Source organism: Amblyomma americanum, chromosome 3 (assembly GCF_052857255.1).
Source record: "Amblyomma americanum isolate KBUSLIRL-KWMA chromosome 3, ASM5285725v1, whole genome shotgun sequence".
Lineage (NCBI taxonomy): Eukaryota > Metazoa > Arthropoda > Arachnida > Ixodida > Ixodidae > Amblyomma > Amblyomma americanum.
In genome coordinates, this window is record NC_135499.1 from 71,557,840 (window position 1) to 71,577,856 (window position 20,017).

At 46.1% G+C, this 20,017-nt stretch overlaps 1 protein-coding gene across 1 annotated transcript; it reads left to right on the plus strand.

Annotated features, from left to right (window-relative positions):
• Positions 1-2,523: 2,523 nt before the first annotated feature.
• LOC144123819 (uncharacterized) lies at positions 2,524-18,619 on the plus strand. Its single transcript, XM_077656560.1, has 5 exons — positions 2,524-2,556; positions 3,508-3,853; positions 6,863-7,178; positions 16,975-17,127; positions 18,482-18,619. The coding sequence occupies exons 1-5, from the start codon at positions 2,524-2,526 to the stop codon at positions 18,594-18,596; spliced, it is 963 nt and encodes a 320-aa protein (XP_077512686.1). The 3' UTR covers positions 18,597-18,619.
• Positions 18,620-20,017: the final 1,398 nt, after the last annotated feature.

Below are 20,017 nucleotides of genomic sequence, written 5' to 3' on the forward strand. Positions count from 1 at the left end.
TTTGGCCATCCAGACAAAGTATCCATTCTGATGACGCTTGAGGCAGTATTCGCCACGGCTGTAATTGGCAGCACTAGCCCTGAGGCTTGCTTTTCAATTCCTAGCATTATAGGGGAAACCATTAGTGCATTCCTGATAACGTCTTGTGGCCTAAGCACAACATACGAACTTCAATGGAACAGTAACGTATACAGCTAGGGGAGCAACTTCCGCGTTAACTCATACGTATATCCTTAAAAGACTGTTGAGCAGAGCTCTGGATTAGCTTATAGCTAAATTCTAGCGACGGTTGTCAAATATTGTTAAGCTTTGTTAGATGAGAATCTGTATGGTTTTAGCTACAGTAGCCAAAGAATTTCCTTTCATCTGCCGTTCAAATTTCATCGTCGCTTTATTACAATTGGCACATTGTTATTTGGGAGTGGGCGTTAACTGAGTGGCAGCTACTTCTCCTTCACCTCAGTAAATATTACACATACCCACGTGGGGTGATTGGCCAAGGTACAGTGGAGAATGTCAATGAATTATTTGCGAGGGGAAAAAAGACGTGAGAAGAATGAATCAAGATAAAATGGGAAAATTGAAATGAATTAAAGAAATACGATTTACCAGGAACAGAATCAAGTATTTTTGGACATGCGACCGAATTTTGTACACAGCTAACAAGGCAATCGACCAATTTCATTTATGTAATTATAAAGGTAGCCGCAATCACTAGTTAACGGGAATCCCTTGGCGCTCGCAGCGAACGAGAGAAGAACTGGAAGAGACAGAGGGAGGCCTAACCTCGAAAGAGCGGCCTCAAAATACTGCTTTCTCTGAACTGCGAACCGCCGTCAAGAGAGGAGAAAATGATCTGTTGCTTCAACTTGCCCACATGAAACACAAAGGTTTGACGCAGCAAACCCCCATCTGCATAAGTGCAAATTTACGTGAGGGATTCTGCATCGCAGAAGAGTCATTGACTCCTCACATAGCCTTGATTTGCGCCACCGAATATTTCATGGGTACTTTATGTGATGAAAATCCACGGTATTAAGCAAAGGATCACTCAAGCTGGCTGAAATACGTTGAAACCACTGGAAACGTCAGGTTTCTAACAGAATGAGGTGACAGACGGGATAGAGTACAGGAGCGATGAGAGTGGACCTTGCCAATAAATCATGCACTTTGTTAAAAGAGACGCTCGAATGCCCAGGTACCGAGACAAAGCGGATTTCACGCACTGTGCGCAGAACAAAAAACCTAAGCGAACGATTCAACAAATATTTTCCCGAATTTTGGTGAGAGACTAGAACTGAAAGGCAGTCTGCAAAAATAAGAACCCATGATACTTGCCTGGAAATTTTCAGAAAAGCCAAACCAGTTGCCAAAAACTCTGCAAAGAATATAGGTGTATAAACAGGGATACGAACGGAATAGCTCCAAGCCAGATCAGGCGAATATATCCTAATTGCCGCCTTCTCACAGCTACCGGTGGCATCAGTGGAGAGAACAGTATAATAAGGAAAATGCTGCAGGTGTTCAGAAAGAAGATCATTTAGGATGCTTGCGGGCATATGTTTCGCATGGGACGGACAGCTGTTGTCGTAATAGAAGACGGGGTCAGCCTACGTATCAGCAACTCATTGCAAGGAGATCAGATGAACCTGAAGTGGGGCTAACAGATTCTGCGCGAACCTCCCTTGTGGATGCTGATAGCGTAGCCAATGATTAGTGAAAAACAGGCGTGGCTGGGATAGAAAAATCGGAATAATAACGCCAGTGGCAGTAGTGGATTATTACTAGTGGCAGCTCCTGTTGCGGCTTCTACCTCCTCCAGCTCGAGTTTTCGACGTCCTCGCTGCTGCGCACTCTTTCACTATTTGAGGAACGAGCTTCATCTGTTAGCATTTTCTGCCGCTTGATGGCAGGCGGATCCTCATTAGCGGTCGATATGTCTGGAATTGGGAAGAGGTATAGCTGTTGCTCCTTCGCAGCCGATGAATTTTGTTACACCTGCTCTCTTCCGCTCCCTGACGTCGTACCAGCTCCCTGCGAGCTCGGCATCCTATTGATCCCGACGGTGGCGCCAGACCAGCCGCTTTTGGCGTTATTCAGCTGAGCACCGAGGACCGGCTTAACTGATGTATTGCGCGGGCAGACCCCTGAAAACCAGTAAATTATACAGGTCTCGCTGTGCAGTGGTATAGCATTACACCTTCTGCCGCTAGAAAGGCTATAGAGCTGCGCTGACACGCCTATCTGATTAATATTCAGTTAATTGAGGAGCCGTAAATGCTTTTGGAAATTTTCGGTTGGCGTGCACTTTTGTCTACTGGCGCTGCGGCGGTGATTGATAGGAGAAAATGACAGAGGGCGGGAGAAAGTCTGAGTTGTGTGCCGATCACGTGATGCATCCTCCGCGTAAAGTACGGAGGTCGACTCTTGGGCCATAAATACTAGTGCGACGCGTTCATTGTGCGTTTCATGCATTGCAATGTCGTGTCCATGCCGCGTGCCCCTACTGACGGCAGAGCGTTAATGGCGGAAGAGGCGCAAGCCCACCATGGAATGGTAAGTCCGGAAAAGTGGAAAAGGGAGGTTTCAAAACGCTTGCACTCTGTTAAGCGGTTTTGTCACGTCATGCCAAGCTGTGATGCTGAGCATTCAGACTAGCACCTCGTGATTCCAAGAAAAGCAAGCCAGTTATTTTACAGCTATATTATTTAGGCTGTAAAGTGTCAACGTGGCTTTGAAATAGCTTCGACGGATTGCTGACGACAAGAATGTCTTTAACGCGACATGCGGCCCGATAGGACAGCACTCCCGTCTTTCCACAGATCACGATGCGAGAAAACCCAGTCGCGGAACACAAGTTCGCTCACTCAAAAAGAACTTTTCACCATAGTGGCAAGCGCTCCGAGAAGCACTTTAAGAACACGAGCTCGAAGCTTCAGTTTTGCTACCAATGTTATGTGTCCTTTTGAGTATGATCTGTAATATTTCTAGGAAGAAAACTGCACGAAGACTATAGTCGGATACAACTCAAGAGCGCAGCGAGTTTTTTCCGTCAGAAGATCCCCTTCCAGCCAAAGGCATCGGCCAATTCTCATGCCCCTGCTTGCGTGACAATGCAGGGAGTGATGCCACAATAGAGAGAGAGGTCTGTCCTTGAGCACAGGTGGAAGGAATTATCCCTTTTCATCTACCATTCCCTACTTTTTCATACTAGTAGGGTCATGAGAATTGGCAGATGCTATTGGCTGGAAGCGGGTCTTGTGACGGCGGGCTGTGTGCTTCCACATACATGCAGCCTATGCGGCTGGATTTCCGGCTTATATATTATTGCGCATTTCCGAAAATACAGGCTTGGAATTTTCAACCCTGCAGATCTAGTTCCATCTAACTGACCGGTGTTCATTCGCGGTCTTGTACACTATCGTGCCCTGTCTACTAATATTTCAGTAATGTAAAAAATTTAACGCGTTACTTGCTTGTGTCTAAATTGCATCTATGCCCACGTAGGATTCCTCAGAAAATTCCACGCCCGCGTCGATGCTTTCCAAAGGTGAGCCGACCACAGCGCTGGATAGATGCTGTTCAGTATCGGTTCCGCTGCTCGTGCTGCTGGCGCTCGTGGGCATAGTGCTGTTCCTCCTGTTCATCAACGTGTCGGACCTGAAGCGGTTGTTCGAAACCAACAACACAACGACACCAGCGGAGGATACAGGCGACGGAAGCTACGAGTCTTGCGCGTGGCGTTGGGGCTTCTATGTGCCGACGGAAGCACAGCCAGGCACAGACACGCACACAGGTCCCTTGCCGGGTGACGTCGTCCCGCTGCATTACGCAATCACGATGACGCTTTGTGGTAAGTGCCCAGAGAATAACCTGAAGCTGAGTGTGCGTCAAAGCACTGCAGTTTGGAGAGTGTCATCAGAAAATTCCTATCCCTTGAAAAGCAATCCTCAACATTTAGGTAAAGTTCTGCCCTTACAGTTAGGACCCGATTACTATGCTGCGAAATTGGTGAGAACGGTCTATTTTAGTGAGCGTAAAATACATATGAGTTTAGAGAAAAAGGTGCTGTCTCTGGGGAAGTTTGCATTGCCTTCGCAGTTCAGCAATATGCATGGGCGCACTAACCCCAGAGGAGAGCAGGATGTGTTCGTCTCGCGCAACAAATAAACATTTTTCGGCATCGTTACGCGGACACGAGCTTTGTTCCTTTCCTACACTGCATTGTAGGATAGCATGCAAGAGGACCGGTAGGTGCCCGGGGGAAGGAGGGGGGGGGGGGGGTGCTGCTCACTTGTCTTACTTAAATCTCGATCCCACCGGCATCTCCCAGAGGTTGTGTGACAGGCTTTCGTCGTCACTCGGCCGGCGAACGCCCCAAGGAGTGTTCAGGAAACAAGTAACAAAATCCCTCTAGCTTCCGGAATCCGCTCGTGTGAGCGGATTTGAAAGTGGAATTAACGTTCTCCAGCGTTCTCGGTCCCTGGGCGTTTGCTCTCCTGGGGGCATCGTTCTTTTTTCGACCACCGACGCGTTCGATAACTTGAGAGGAGTGGAGGTCGAGGTCATGCGCATGTGTGATGTTACTTTGGCAGTCCAGAAACCTTTAAACGCAGTGCTTCAAAGACGCGTGAACACTTGCTCGCAGTTGGGCGAAGCTGCCGCCTCCTGCATTAGGTCGCCGGACTGCTACTAAGACTCTATCGTTTTTTGTCGCCCCCTGAATTGCGTGTTAAATACGTAACAACCTGCATCAGGTACTACCGGTTGTAGTCAAGAGGCCAATGATGACAAAAGTGGGTCACCGAATATAGGAAAGCGGAAAAGATTGGAGGGTGCAGCGAGGATCGTTATCTTCAGTGAAGGTTAAATCCTCGTTCTAACCGTCTTGATATCAGAAAAGGCAGCAATGTACCAGTGACACATTCTCCCGGTATTCAACCATGATGAACATAAGCGCCAGGCTTCGTAGGTATTTTAAGAGGTCGTCTTAAATGTCAGGGTGTTGCTTACATGTGTCATGTCTTGCGGCGTGCATATGTGCCTGTGTAGCAATTTTAATGTTCGAGACACGTTGCTTCTCGCCTCTTCACCCAATGAGCTTTTATGTACCTCCAACAATCTTTCTTTGCGATAGAGTGAAACCTGCAAAGCCGCAGCGCGCCCTCCGTTTTTAGCCAGCGCGGTATATACGCCGATTGTAGTTACTACTTTCCTCTAAAAGTACGACTATATTGGTTATGCCAGTTTATTTAAGCACATTTCTGACATACCTGCGAAATACGGAGGACGTGGGTTTGGGTCCCACTGGTGTCATATGGGCGTGTTGTAGCGATAGCTATAGCTATCGTTACTATAGCTATCGCTACTACAGGTGGCGTAGTGTATACACTACGCCACCTGTTCGACCCTTCAGCGAGCACCACTTGAGCTCCGTGGAAGCGCCGTTGGTCACGTGGGTTGATCACGTGGTGCGGCAGTTGAACACGTGGTTGGTCACGTTGGTTGATCATGTAGTGCGGAGCAGCTGCTGCTGTCGGCGGCGCGGCGCGCAACAGCTGCTACAGCTGTGCGCATGAGCGGTGTCAAGTAGGACGAAGATCAAGAAGGAACGCCCAGCGAAACGGAGCGGCGGAAGGCTGACTTTGCAATTCGACTGAGCGAGTTCGACTCGGCCAGATGTAGCTATCGCGCCACTCCAAGCTTAACCAGAGCTAAACCACAGCCATTTTTGTCTACTATTTAATTGAATATATTTCGCCATAAAATGATTACAACATTTATTTTCTGTTGGTCAACAACCCAAATTATAAACTGAAGGGTCACCTAAGCTCCACGTTTAGAGCATGACGCAATAGCGTTAAACGATTAGTGCCCATATTTGCGGAATTCATTATTCTGGACTACACATTCTAAATTCCTTGAGTCCTCAAACCACTCCGGGCGTTATGGTGCACCGGCTAAGCGAAGCGCCACTGCGCTGTGATGGCAGGTGCTGTCACCAGTGGGGATTGTGCGACCCAGGTTGCTTTTCCCGTGCAACCTCTCGTTACCAATCATTAATTTAACAGCCACGGGAGCAGAACAGTAAACCTTTTATTTGCGCGTTAAGAAAATAAAAATATTTCCACCTCCTTTTATTGGTTCCTATGACTATCCGCTGTTTTAATCGGTATGCCAATTTTCTATGTTAGTCACGATAAAACACTTTCTTTGACTACTCTAGATTTTCTGCGCTCGCCCTGTTACAAGATGCTTCCAAATATGGCGCCACCTACACCACCGACGACCCGAAGCAACCGCGGGCGACCAACGCGCCAGGGAACCAGGCGGATCTTCCTACCGTTCAACAATTTCGTAGACTGACAAATCTACAGACGTTCTTCGCTTGAGCTATCTATTCATTGCGAACAAAAGTTGTCAAGTAAAGTTCTACCTTAACTCGTAATTGTTCGTCGGGATCCGGTAAGATCCTTCGTCCGATGTTGTTCTGAAGTCGACGTTTTTTTTTTTTGCACTCGGGGCAATTACAGCTAGTGCTGCGAGGAGAACATAGTACCTCCGGCTTAAGAGGAATATCCTCAGGGTACTACTGCGCCCTGGGTGTAAACCTCGAGCAGCGTATTTATAAGCAGCATTTATAGCTTATTGCGGGATTTCTCTCCATTATCGTTCTATTTAAAAGATACAAAAGTGCCCTGTTATTCCTAGGTATTTTAGTCCTTTGGGCAATACTTTCGTTCATTACGTTTCAAACGACGCCTTCCAGCAAAAAGGTGACGGAAAGATATGTTACTCTTATTGACCCCTGCGTATTGCACTGCTTGTTACTGTGCTGGCACTGCTTCCTCACATTCTACAGGAACGAGCCTCGGCGACCCTGCTCTGAAAGTGACCGGCCGTGTTGAGGTCCTGTTCAAGGCCAAGGTCTCCACCAGCAAGTTGGTTCTTAAAGCCCACCCGGAACGCATCAGAGAGATTAAGGTGTCGCTGTTAGACACATCTGCACCCGCGTGTGCGGCACCCAAAGGCCGAAAAATTGAAAGCGTCACCTTTAACTCACCGTTCCTTATTGTGGCCCCGGACGACGAGTTGGCTGCGCGACGGCCGTACACTGTGACGATAGACTACGCCTACGACAGTACCGCTCCGAATGGCCCCATTGCCCTGTCACCAACGTAAGTGGACGCTTGACTCCGGGCTGCTTTGGCCGCGCATCGCTCTTGAAGGAAGAAGTATTATAAGTGAATTTGACAAACCAAAAACACTCTGCAGGTCAGTAGCTTAAGGTATCGCTTACTAAAAACAGTAACCTTATTGACTGGTGCCAGTGCGGATTTCGTTACTTTATTTGTATCTAGGTCTCCTTTGAAATACATATTTCCTGTGCATCCTTTTAAAGTAGCCAAAGTTTAGGACAGGAAAATGCGTTCTCTTGAATTAATAAAACCACGGTTTTTCGAGTAGACTGATTTGAGCCCCAGACTATGGAACATGAGAAAAACAGTGCAGTTTTCAGAAGCGCTCGGTCGTGTCATGTAGTGAAATGTAATAATTTTTTTCACTGAAACAACTTGTCTCCTTGAAGGGTAGATTTCCCCTAAATTTCTCGTAATATTTGATGCATCATAATCCACCCCGTTTTCATGAATGCACCCGGTTGCACAAAATTCCAGGCTGGAATTGAAGTAATGGAATGAATATTGCTTATTCGAAAATGGGGACACAAGAAAACGGCACACGACAAAAATCACTTGTCAGAACAGCAATAAAAAATGGCACAACGACAAAAAAGCACAGGGTAAAAAACTGCTCGTGTCAAACAGGACGCCGGAGAAGACAGCATAGCAACGGAACTGCACATGGAAACGCAGCACGATGACATAACAAAGCAGCGCTGTACGATGGACCGTTGCTCTAAGGACGAATTACTAGTCATAACCGCAAAGGGTAAACCGCAACCCGTACGGCAGTGGCATTTTAGGTCTGGTTAGGTTTCGCAGTACTTAGGATGAAGCTTTTTCCGTGTGTCAAGAAGATGCTTTTCTTGAAATGACCTTTAGTTTCTCAAATGCTTTCTGAACTGTTTGTCTAAAGCACGATAGAACACACCTCACATTTAGCTATCTTCCAGAAGCTTGAGTCGTACGGTTTATGCGTCAGCATCAAACCACTGTTATTCTGGGTGCTCAACAATAATTGAAGTTCTGAAAGGCGCAAAATACACACACACAGGAAAAAAGGGGATGACACAAAGGCGCTCTTTGTGTCATCCCCTTTTTTCCTGTGTGTGTGTCTTTTGCGCCTTTCAGAACTTCAATCATGAACCAACTAGCCCCAAAGCAAGTTCTTCTACTCAACCATAATTAAGCGAGTAATTTCTCTTCCATGGCAATAAAAATCAATTCACTCAAAATTACCCGCCGAGTTGAGCTAAAAAGTAAAAGCAAAAGCGTAAAAATATTTAGCAAACGGACACCTGGGGCAATTTCATCTCTTAGTTGCCCAGTTATGAATGCACCGAAAAAGCTACATCATTAAAACCATTTAAGCAAGGACTGCATAAGAGCTAATTCTGCCGTAGTCCATTTTCAAGCAACGCAGAAGCGTACTGCGCCGGGCTCTTTTGTCGTAGTGCCGTTTTTTCATTTAAGCGAAAGCCTCCGTCACCTCCGTATCGTCTTTACCACGCGACAGCTATGACGTCACTCAGCCGCCGCCGCCGAAACCGAGCGCTCGCCTCTGCCTAGCCACGTGACAACCATGATGTCACTCAACCGCAGCTACACCAGAGCCGTACGCTCGCTCTGTCTAGATAGCCCGCGCTGCCTCTGAGCCTGTGCGAACGGATTGCAACAGCTTTAGACAATTTAACGGCAACAGTCGTCACGGATGATCCAGGCGAGACGCCTCGTGAACTGGCTGCGTCTCAGAGGTTGCGAAGACTACAGGCCGAAATCGACCATCCAGCGGACGTAGCTTGCCGAGAGGCTGCCACACAGAGACGAAGGGAGTAACCAAAGCGAAAGCTTGAAAGTTAAGCCTGCAAACCTCGCCTAAACGTCAGTCATTACCACAAATCAACAACCAAATATAGGCAAACTTTACCGGGCTTGACTTTCAAGCTTTCGCTTTGGTTACTTAGGTTTAGCTGGGTTAAACATATCCCTATTTTTTATCAGTGTGCTTGTCTGTCTTCGCACTGTTTTTTATGTGTTCTGTGTCGTCGCTTTGCTGTTTAATCAGGCGTGGTATTTAGACCCGTGCTGATTTTTGCCTTGCGCGTTTGTGTCGCTGTGCTGCGTTCTGCGTCCTGTTTTGACGCAGATTCCAGCCTGGCAATAAAGTAATCGAGTGATATACACCGATTCGGAAGCGGTCTCTACCTCATACATTCGGAGCACTTTACGATGGACTTTCGTTATTACATCGCGTAATGAAAATTTAATACATATTACATGTTCCCGCTTCTGCTGCTCAAATTCGTGGAAGCATAAATTTGCTACTCTACAAAGCAATCATTGCCGCATCCATTACTATATTTACTGACCTAATGAACTTAAAACTTTTCATAAAAATTATGTGGAAATTTGGGAGCTTTTATTACGTGGTGTAAAATATTTAGGAAAAATTTCACGCGGCAAGCACGGAACAAAGAGAAGGATAGGGGAATAGATACAGATAAGGAATCGTCTTAAAAACAAAACAAAAAACGCATTCTTCGGCACGGCTTCCGGATAACAAAATTATATCCCAAAAACCGCGTGTCCAACGGACGTAGCTGCCCACAGTGCTGTCTGCAAAGAGCAACAAGACTTCAGTCTGAGTATTAAGCCAGAAGCTGAACAGTAACAAGTTTCTGCAATCATTAATGTCGCAGATCGAACAGAGATGCATTTTGCGACAACGCGAGGATTTTTTTCGTGGTTCTCAGATTGCTCCTGGATCATTTTGTTTTGTGCGTTCATCCTGTAAGGCGAGATATAGTATTCTTTACATTCGACGGGCGGCGCTTAGCGTAGATATGTCGATGTTCGTAAATGGCACTTGCTAACATTACCTATAGTCATCAGGAGACTGCGTGCCGAAAGATACCTGCATTCTTTACGCGAAGGCCAAAAATTTAACTTTTCCAGAGGCAAAGCAGGGTGTGCACTCATTATGGGAGGGCCTCCATTACGCGAATAATTGAGACATATGGGCAAAATCCCCATATATCGACGCATGCTGTTTGAGACTTCACATGAAAACTTTCTTGGGTCATGTTTTCCATGGCTTCAGCGGCAAATTTCGACAGGTTTAGCACTCCATTTCTGAGGTGTCTATTGTTGTCTTCGGACTCCAGGGGCGGAAGTACGGATCGCTCTCAATCGAAACAGTCTCAAAACCAGCCTCAATTGCCCCTGTCCTATTACTTGGCCGTAAGCGGTGGCCATTTTTATTTCTTGCGTCACTGGTTGACGTCGTAAACGTCCCAGAAGCATTGATGTTGGTCACCTAATTATCCGAGCAGATTGAGATGATTTTTCGAGGCTGGCAAAAGTGGTCTCAAAGCGTTTGAGACAGAAAATGGCGGCTGTTTATATCCTCGTATACGCGAGTGACCGCGCGAGCAACTGTGTAGGAGGGTGCATGAAGACGACTTTGAAACGCGGGACGAGTTATTCCGACGCGACAAACTCGCCGTTGAACTGGGAGGTGTGCGGGTGAGTGCGCTTTCAGTGGAGCGGCAGGTGCTGTGCGCGCTATGGTTCTTCGCCACCGGTGGGTTTCAAGCCACCGTTGGAAATGAAGAAAACGTCGGCGCAGTGCAACCGACTGTGAACAAGTGTTTGTGGCGAGTGGCGGAGTCCAATGTCAACGTTGTGTCGCAGAAGGAGTGTTTTTGCTTTCCGGGGAGACCCGAAGAGAAGGCGGCAGCAAAGGAGGGCGTCCTTTGCCTAAACTTTCACCGCGGCAGCATCCCCGGCGTCGTCGGGTGTGTCAATTGCACACTCATCGCCACAAAGAGCCTGGGGACAGTGCTGCGAACAACCCGCAAGGGGTTCTACGCTGCGAACATGATGTTGAGAATACCTCAACCATTGTTTTTGACCGCATGAGTTCAGCTACAAGTGCGGGCCTCGGCAGCGAGAGTAAGTTGGTGTTGTACATGTTTCTTGTCAGATCTGTGGCGTGAACACGCGCATTCTTGCCGCTGACACGGATCCTTCCACGACGCGTTCGTTTGGCGGCACTCCAAGGCGGAAGAAGGCCTGCTGGACGACGCTGAGTTTTTTCTGGGTAAACAGTAAAAGAACCTTGTCAACCGTCGGGCGACCGCAGTCACATATATCGACCTCCAGCACCATGCATTTGCGCGGATCTGCTAAAGCGACAAGTACGAATCTGGCTATTTACACCAATGCAGACACGTTAGAGTATGATACAGTGTATCGCCACCCTTTTGTTAATTTTGATTGCAGTAGAAACACAGGACACATATTACATTGCTGAAATGCATAGCATTTTCGGTCAAAGAAACCAAAGCAAAATGCACCTGACAGCACTTGTGTTGTGTAGGCAATCATAGGGCATCATTTATATCAATATGATGGTAAAAGACTGACCTTGCAGCAGTGCTCACTTATACATCTCAATCCTGCGTGTATGTACGCTCTTGAATGTCATATTAAGCAAAGCCTGGATGTGGGCTACTTGGCATGAGTCTTCTATTGTATAGCAGAGCGTCCTGTAAGGCTGTTGAGATCACCGAGAAAGGACATGCTTAACTGCGTCATTTTTATTTATGGAGGAGACTATGTCTACCCACTGGGGCTATGGCTGCTTGCACCAGTTGCCTGGCATCACAGACCTGACTCAGCAGAAGGTCTGTACAACACGCCACATGCTTTCACACAATTTGTTGCTGAGCGCTGTATCGGTGCGCTGAAGAGCTGCTTCCGGTGCTTTCAAAGGCACCGGATGCACCACTGCCAGTGGGAGTGGACAGTGTGCATCATCGCACTTCACACCCTCTGTTTGGATGCGCCCATGTCAGCAGAGGGAGCAGACGACACTGCCACTAACCCAGATAACACCTGACCATCTCTAAATGGTGGCTACCTCGTAGAGACAGGATCCGTCCTCACCTACATCCTGGGAAGAGCAATGCGCCATTGTATTTTGAGCCTTTGTAGGACGACCCGTCTCCAGAAGCAGGCATACCCATAGATGGTGCATCGACAGTTGCGGTGGCAACTCTAGCGTCTAGCGACGACTCATCATGCTGGCGTGGAGAGTCATATCAGCCATCGTTCCTGTTGCCGCTGTCATTCCCTTCTTGTATCAGTGCACAACACACATCTGCAAGTGAGTGAGCAACTGTGAGATGTGTTTGTTCCCTTGGCCAACCTGTGGGCAGCCAGGTCTGTGTGACAAACAAGTGCCCTACTGACTGCCTCTTCATTGACAGTGTGTTTGTCAGTATACCTCCCAGTCCCTCAGCAGCGTGTTGCACAGTCTCTTCCTAAAGGCCGAACAGGTGTTGAAGCAGCTAGCCCAATATCTGAAAAGCATCATTTTGCACTCTTTTTCCAATGCTTATGTCAGCCCACCTGCCCCTTCTCTGCTATTTCCTTCCAGCTTGGTGGAGTACCTGTGGTCAATACCCGTGTGACGAACATGCATGGACCAAACGTCCAGTGCTGTAATAAGGCACGAAATATTTTTGATGCTTGTTGGAATCAAAAAGCAACACCAAAGATGTCTTTAGGGCATCATACATTCAGTAAGTGTATTTATTTTTTTAGGCACATCATTTGACACGAGTGTTTATATTGTAGAAAAGGCAGTGTACATACAAGCGTACATTATCTTGATGTACAATTACCATTTGACATTTCCAAGTGCAGTTAAGTAAAAAAGGTTTTGCAAAATTGAGTGAAAATTGCCTGTTTTCTTTCATACAAAGGCTATTTGTACAATAAGTACTGCACGGTAAAGTGTACTTAATGTGTTTTCAGGACTAGAAAAGATTTTGGCACATATAAGATGTCTATATACCAAAGCTAAGCTTTTAGCCTGACGGTATGTGGCTAGGGGTTTCACTCTGTGTTAAAAGCTGTACCTACTGCAAGGAGACCACTGTACCATAATGCATAATATATATTGTAAGGTATAGTGGCTATAATGACTGCTGAAGGACTAGAACATCTTCACTGATAGAAAATAATGTGTAAACTTCACAGACACATCAAAGAGATGGTGTGTGAGTAGAGGTTATTTTACAATAGCAAAAGATGCAACACGGTTACTCGAAATGCTCTACAGCTCTAACAATATACAGGCAGCTCCATTGTGGGAAATTATGAGCACATCGGTTATTGCCTCATGACTGACACCTAGCTTGGTATGCAATAGCAAAATGCTATGAGGTCTTTTCTATGACGACCCAAGACGGTGACAATGCCAAATGGTCAGACATGCACCTTATGCTATCGCATAATATGTGTGACAAGTGCAACTGTTTTCAAGCTACCTTTTCTCTAAGTATTTAATTTCATGGTCATATTTAGCAGGTTGCTCCCGTTCTTACGGGAACGGCATGTATACAGGGTACCTCAGTTAAGATGGACCAAAATTTAAAAAAAAACTGAAGTGTTCTAGCTGAAAGGAAGTTCATGTTGTTAGAAGCTATGTAAAGTTTAAATTTAAAGCCATTCAAACACTCTGCTGCGCAAAATACAATAACATATTACGCATCACTGCCCGGTCCGACCTACCTCACTGCCCTGGATCATATGCAAGCTTGTACATTGCTTCTACGCATTCATTGTGGAGAATTCAAGCGCTGTGTGCCAGTGGACGTGAACAAACTTGCTCAGCTTTCTGCCCTGTTGCAATTAGCCTCTACACATGCCATACAAGCATCTTCCTGCCAGGTTTACCTCGGATCTATTAGAAGATCAGCAAATGACGTTAATGGAACAAGTTCATTCTCTCCTCTGTGACAATAGCAAAGTTACCAAATCAAGTACTTTTCTCTTCAAACAAACTAAATGGAGCATAAACATCGTAATTTCTGCATCTTGCACAACCAAAACAAAAAAAAAACTACCGCAACAAGTGAACAACAACCGAATGGAGCAAACAAAAACACCAACGGAATATCAAGTGCTCAGCCCAATGTGGGCGGCATCACTTGGCTACGAGGCAGAAGAGTGATTGTTGCACAGAGGCAGGCAGTGTCGGCTCTCATTTCCCGCACCGAGCTGTCTGCTCCCGCCTGTTGGCAGTTGCTCCTCTGAGATGCTTCATGGTTGGCTGGTATTTTGTAAAGAGAAATAAAAACAACCAGTCGTCACTCGGTCATCCATTGTAGGCGCCGACCGAGAACCGTTGTCTTCGTCGATTTCCGAGCCGAGCGCTCCTTGTAAGTTTATCTCCGCAGGCCTGTAAAATTCAATGCCTTCAAACGGATTTTTCCGCGCACCTAAGTCATCCGGAAAGTGCCTTGATATTAGACGACGCGAAAAAAAAAACGAGGACTAGAGATGGAATCAGCTGTTTTCTTGCAGGCCACTATGTTCACGCTATACCACTGCGAGTGCGCCCTCATGGCAACAGAAGTTACCCGACAGCAAATTTAGCCGCCGCGGTGGCTGAGCGGTTATGGCGCTCGCCTGCTGGCCCTAAAGACGCGGGGTCGATCCCAGCCGCGGCGGTCGAATTTCGATGGAGGCGAAATTCTAGAGGCCCGTGTGCTGTGCGATGTCAGTGCACGTTAAAGAACCCCAGGTGGTCGGAATTTCCGGAGCCCTTCACTACAGCGTCTCTCATAGCCTTAGTCGCTTTGGGACGTTAAATCCCCATAAACCAAACGAAACCAAACCGACAGCAAATTTAATTGCAAAACTGAAAACGCTTCCAATTTTCCTTCGCGTTGCTGGGTTTTGAACACAGTTTGTTACTAAAATAAAACATCATTTGTTTTATTCTTTGCGTTTGCTTATTTTTATATTCTCATGTTCACGCTTTACCGCTGACAGCGCACCTTCGCGGCAACAAAAGTGACTGAATAGCAAACTTAATTGCAAAACTGAAAATACTGCTTGTTGTGCTTGGTACTCTTAGGTTTGAATTACAGTTTCTTAGCAAAACAAAACATTGCACGTGTTTACAGCAAAACATTAGCCTACGGTCCCTTGCCTTGAAAATAAATGGTTTTCAGCGCGGATCCCTGCTAATAGCCACCGCAACCTCGCTGCTAATTGGCTGATTACGCTCTCGGCCTTTTGCGTTGCCGTCATTTTCACGTCACGCTCTCAAAATTGAGACTGTTTTTGAGAGCGATCCGTAATACCGCCCCAGTATACCACTAGAAAAAAAGTTGTACAACCTTGTGGGAGCGGAAGATGAAGTCATCAGCGCAGCTGTCACCAATCTTTAAATGGATGCGTGCTTTGCCATTAGTCGATTATTTATCCAGAATTGCCGCAGTTTTTATTTTCTTTTATAGGTTTCTGTGTATTGCCAACTGGGGCGCACACTCGAATTTAAACACCCGTGATGTACAGTGAAGTTTACGTCATCTGAGGGGTGACTGTGGAACGCTGGGCGTACCCTTAATGTCTAACGAGCGATTCGTACTGGAATGTCGCATCTGACTCGAACTACAAAACCTTCAAATGCGGTGGCGGGCGGAAAAAGAAATAATCATCGACACCAGTAGTTCAACGACAATGGGCGTATGAAGTTCCTCCGGGAGCGTAAACTGCACCTCCAAAGGCATTCGCCCTCTGCTGGCCAGGTAGAATGTCAGCCCAGTGGGCCACAACTCTCGAGGTACTTTTGAGTGCGGGGGTTTTGCAACTGGAGCAGCCATTCCTGCGCACGCGCCATGCATACAGCTTCACCAGACACTGACGAGGTCCGGGCACTGAGACGGTGCGCGTGCAGCGAGGTAGATCTGCAGCTGATGTTGAGAGAGCCGCAGAAGCACAGCTTCGGAATTTACCGCCATGTGTGGCGAGATTTTACTCTCGGGAGAAAGAGTGGTGTATACGAGGCGAGGTTTACTTAGACCTTTTTACCGCGCCACTTGCCAGCAATGTCTGAAGCGGACAATGGCGAAGAGGTGGTCGTTTTTCTCCAGAGGCATGTCTGTATTCGCGGTTTGATCTCTGGCGAATCTCTTTTGAAGCAAATGTTCACAGGTATACATCGCAAGACCACCGATGCACATTATAGTGCGTGATGTACTCCACCTTCTTTACCAATAGTACAGCAGATCGGAAAGTGGGCGGTCTCCAGAATTTGGCATTTCTTTTTCTTGTAATGCAGAGGGGCTGTGGAGTAGATGGAGATAACGGAGTTCGGGTGAGGAGGGAGATTTGCAGCAGTACTTTAACTTGCTTGCTTTATTTTTCAAAGGCCGCAGAACCATCTGTTTTGCTGTTAAAACGCTTTTTGCCAATGGGCTAACTCGACAAAGGAAGCATTCAGTGGTGTGCTTTGTTTGTGAGCAAACGGAGTGAAAATTAGCTAGAATTTTTTGTTTGTATCGCACGTCTCGTCATTTGGCTTCGCGCATATGATATGAATAGAAAACAAAAGACGACTGCGGAGATGATGATATACTCAGCAGCGTACTGAAGAAGCCAGTGGAGTGCACCGTTTGTTTTTTTGGTTTGCTATGTGGCTTTATGGAAAAATTTGTCGCCAAAGGAAATTGCCCTGACGCGCTTCCAATAAAAATGACTGAGCAATAGACTTCACAGACATTGCTTCCGAGTGTCATCATTCGTCCCTTTCGAACAATAATTATTTTATACGCGAAAACTTGGTGTATTGACGCCGCCCGATTATTACTTTCGATATTGAGGCGCGGCTTTTTTTTATGCGAATCGGCCCGAACTACCGTTATACAAGCAGAGAGGTAAGACTTGACACCTATGGCGGTCCTGACACTAAGCGCTCGCCATCTCAACGCAGGCAGGGGAGCATGAATTCGCAACCTGGACAAGCACACGCCGCGTTTCCCTGCTTCGAAGAGCAAGGCTGGCTGGCTCCGGTGCAGCTGACGCTGGTTATTCCTCCGGAGCTTAACGCAACTTCGAACGCTCCCCAGGACGGCGAACCTCTCCCGTAAGCATAGCAGCCGCTCAGCCATCTCTTTGTGCCTGTCTTAGAGGATTTCAAAATGATTTCCAAATGGCATGTACTCTGTAGAGTGCCAAACGTTTTAACTGTGGATGTCGCTGCAAAGCAACGGGAAAAACTGCTGCTCACACCGTAACTAGTTGTCTAGAAAAAGTTGCGTACAATGTAATTACAGGAATATATGGGCAGAACAAGAGGACAATGGGCAGCAATTGTCGTAACTAAACAAGAGAGCGGTTTTATATATAGAGCCTCGCTTTTGTCTAGTGTCTCAGCTGTTGTGTGTACACCTGTCTCGTCTTACCAATTCACGCATGGTGGACACAACGCACATGTTCTAGAGCCAGAGGTGACGAGTGATTATTTTAGTGTTTTGCCAAATTTTCCATTCTTCCCAACGTTGCTCCTCACAATCTATCCACCTTCGTCCCCTTTAATGTCCGAGAAGTGTTAATGAAGTAAAAGTTAGACAGACGGAATGTGTCCCATTTAATCATAAATACAGTGAGCAATTTTATAATTTGATACTGCCCTTGACTTCAAAAACTGCATTTTTATTTTACGCCTAATGACTACCGCTCTTCTGCTTTTGCATGTGACTAAGGCTTTTTTTCTGGAAAATTGCAGTGCGTTTAGTAGTAAATCTACGTTTTCATGGACATTGTTCTGCTGGTAATCTTTTTCATAACGATCATGAATGCATAGGAGACCACCTGTTCCCACCCCTGACATTTCTCCTCTACCCTCTTGGTCACTGAGTTGCTGAATATTACCTAGAGAGAAAGCTGGTGCCTTCGTGTGTGCAGATTTCCAAAACGCCATTTCATCCATCGCGGAAACGCCTGGAAAGTGTGGTGTTAATTTTGCTTAGTTAGTGTTGGGTCGAACACACGCCTTCTGACTCTGAATCGATAGCTGGTTCGCGATTTTCTCCTCACCGCGCAGATGGAAGCATCTCAATAGATCTTTTTGCACTACTTCACCAAATTTAATTCAGATGTTAGGCTTATATGCAAATTCCTTAGCAGTTTTGCAAGCTCTGCCGCGAGAACCATCCCATCGTTATGAATGAATCCGCGCTTCGTACCCAACAATAGCCAAGACAAATATGAAACGTCATCTTCCCGTCATTCCTGCGCCTCTGCACAAGGGATGGCGTGCAGCGCAGCCTGCTTTCCCTCTGCGTAATATTGAGAAGCTCTACCTTGTCGAACTTTTCCCCTGCAGGCGAAATTAAGTCTGTGTAAAAGGGTCTCAGCCAGCCGCCATTCACTAAACGCGACATAGCGAGCCGCAGGGCGGCTATATTTAGCCAGCCATTGTTTCTTTCTCTTTTCAGGAAGGGAGATGCGTTCATGCACAAGTTCACAACTACCCCTCCAATTTCTTTGGACAGTCTGGTGTGGGTGGCGGTCCCTTCCGAAGGGCCTTCCCAAAAAAACTCTGAGCAATAGAAACTGATGCCTAAAATGCGCTTGATAACGGATGAGCTATGCCGTGGTAGTAGATTTTTGGTATATTAAGTATTATGGGCTCTTTTCACTTGAAAAACTAGTAGTAGTTACCACATGTGCACATATTCTTGGTGTCTATCGCTATATCTGTTGTTCAAAAAGATAATCTAGTTCACGTGGCTGCGGTGTGTTTCTACTTCCATTTTTTTCAAATCACCTCGTCACTCTTTGCTATACTTGCTTAGAATCCCCCAGTGCATTCACGTCATCTATTATTGAAATGACTCCATACATTTCATTGAGAATGGTTCCTATAAATAAAAAAGTTATTGCGTATTGAGCTGGCGCTAATAAACCTGGAGCTGCTGCGCTGCATCCAACCGATTCCGAAAAATATACTTTGGTACACTTGGTTTCTATTTATTGTCTATTCTTAACAGCACCCGCTTATTCACGTAGTTTAATTGTCTGAACCCCAAGCTTAAGACTAGCATGGTTGGTCGCCTGTGCTAAACTGTTTGCTAGAATACAGTGCCTTCCGATCACACAGGCTATTCGCACTAGAAAAAAATGTCTTTTGACAGAAAAGCTTGATGCCAAACGGTAATTGCGCTGTTTTTCACGCATGGCGTTATAAAGTTAGTGTTTACATGCTGATGGTACGTTTATTTGAACCATTTATTATCTTGCGTTCGCGACTCGGCTAAATTCCTCCAAGTGTCCAACTGCTGTGTGGAGACATCCTGTTCCTAAGCTTATATATATATATATATATATATATATATATATATATATATATATATATATATATATATATATATATATATATATATATATATATATCCCAACGCGCACATGTAATTAGCCCAATATTGCAACAGCATGGTTCCATCCTGCTCCTTTGTAGGGCCGGCCTTTGCCAATACGGTTCCAGTGTTGGGCCAATAACTTGTGATGCTTGGTAGTCGATTTTTCTCGCCTTAGACATCAAAGAAAGTAACACAGCAACTCTGCTTCTTACAATGCCGATGACCTGTCCACATAATTCCTCTTTAATCCACCTGCGCCGTCAATCCAGTTCAGTAATCCTTTTCAGCTGTCGCCTGAACTACAGCATCAGGTGATTTTGTTGCTGCAAACAGTTCGCATTTTAAACACTTATTATGTGACTACAAAATATATTCTCCCCTCCTCTCTCTATATATCGCACCGTAATCTAATAATAAAGCTCAAATATCTATTACAAAATCAGCGTCTTGTTCAATAGCTAGATTCCTACCTCTCTGAACGGCACCAGTACGTCCAGATCTCAGGTTCCAATTCTGTGCCAGCTCCAGTTCTCTCAGGAGTACCCCAGGGCTCTGTTCTCGGTCCACTATTGTTCCTTATTTACTTAAACGACTTAAACTTCGACTCCCCTG

Coding starts and splice junctions, on each gene's coding strand:
- LOC144123819 (XM_077656560.1), top strand. CDS start 2,524: ATGGCGGAAGAGGCGCAAGCCCACCATGGAATG. Junction 3,854..6,862: donor AATCACGATGACGCTTTGTG/GTAAGTGCCCAG, acceptor CACATTCTACAG/GAACGAGCCTCGGCGACCCT. Junction 7,179..16,974: donor CCCATTGCCCTGTCACCAAC/GTAAGTGGACGC, acceptor ATCTCAACGCAG/GCAGGGGAGCATGAATTCGC.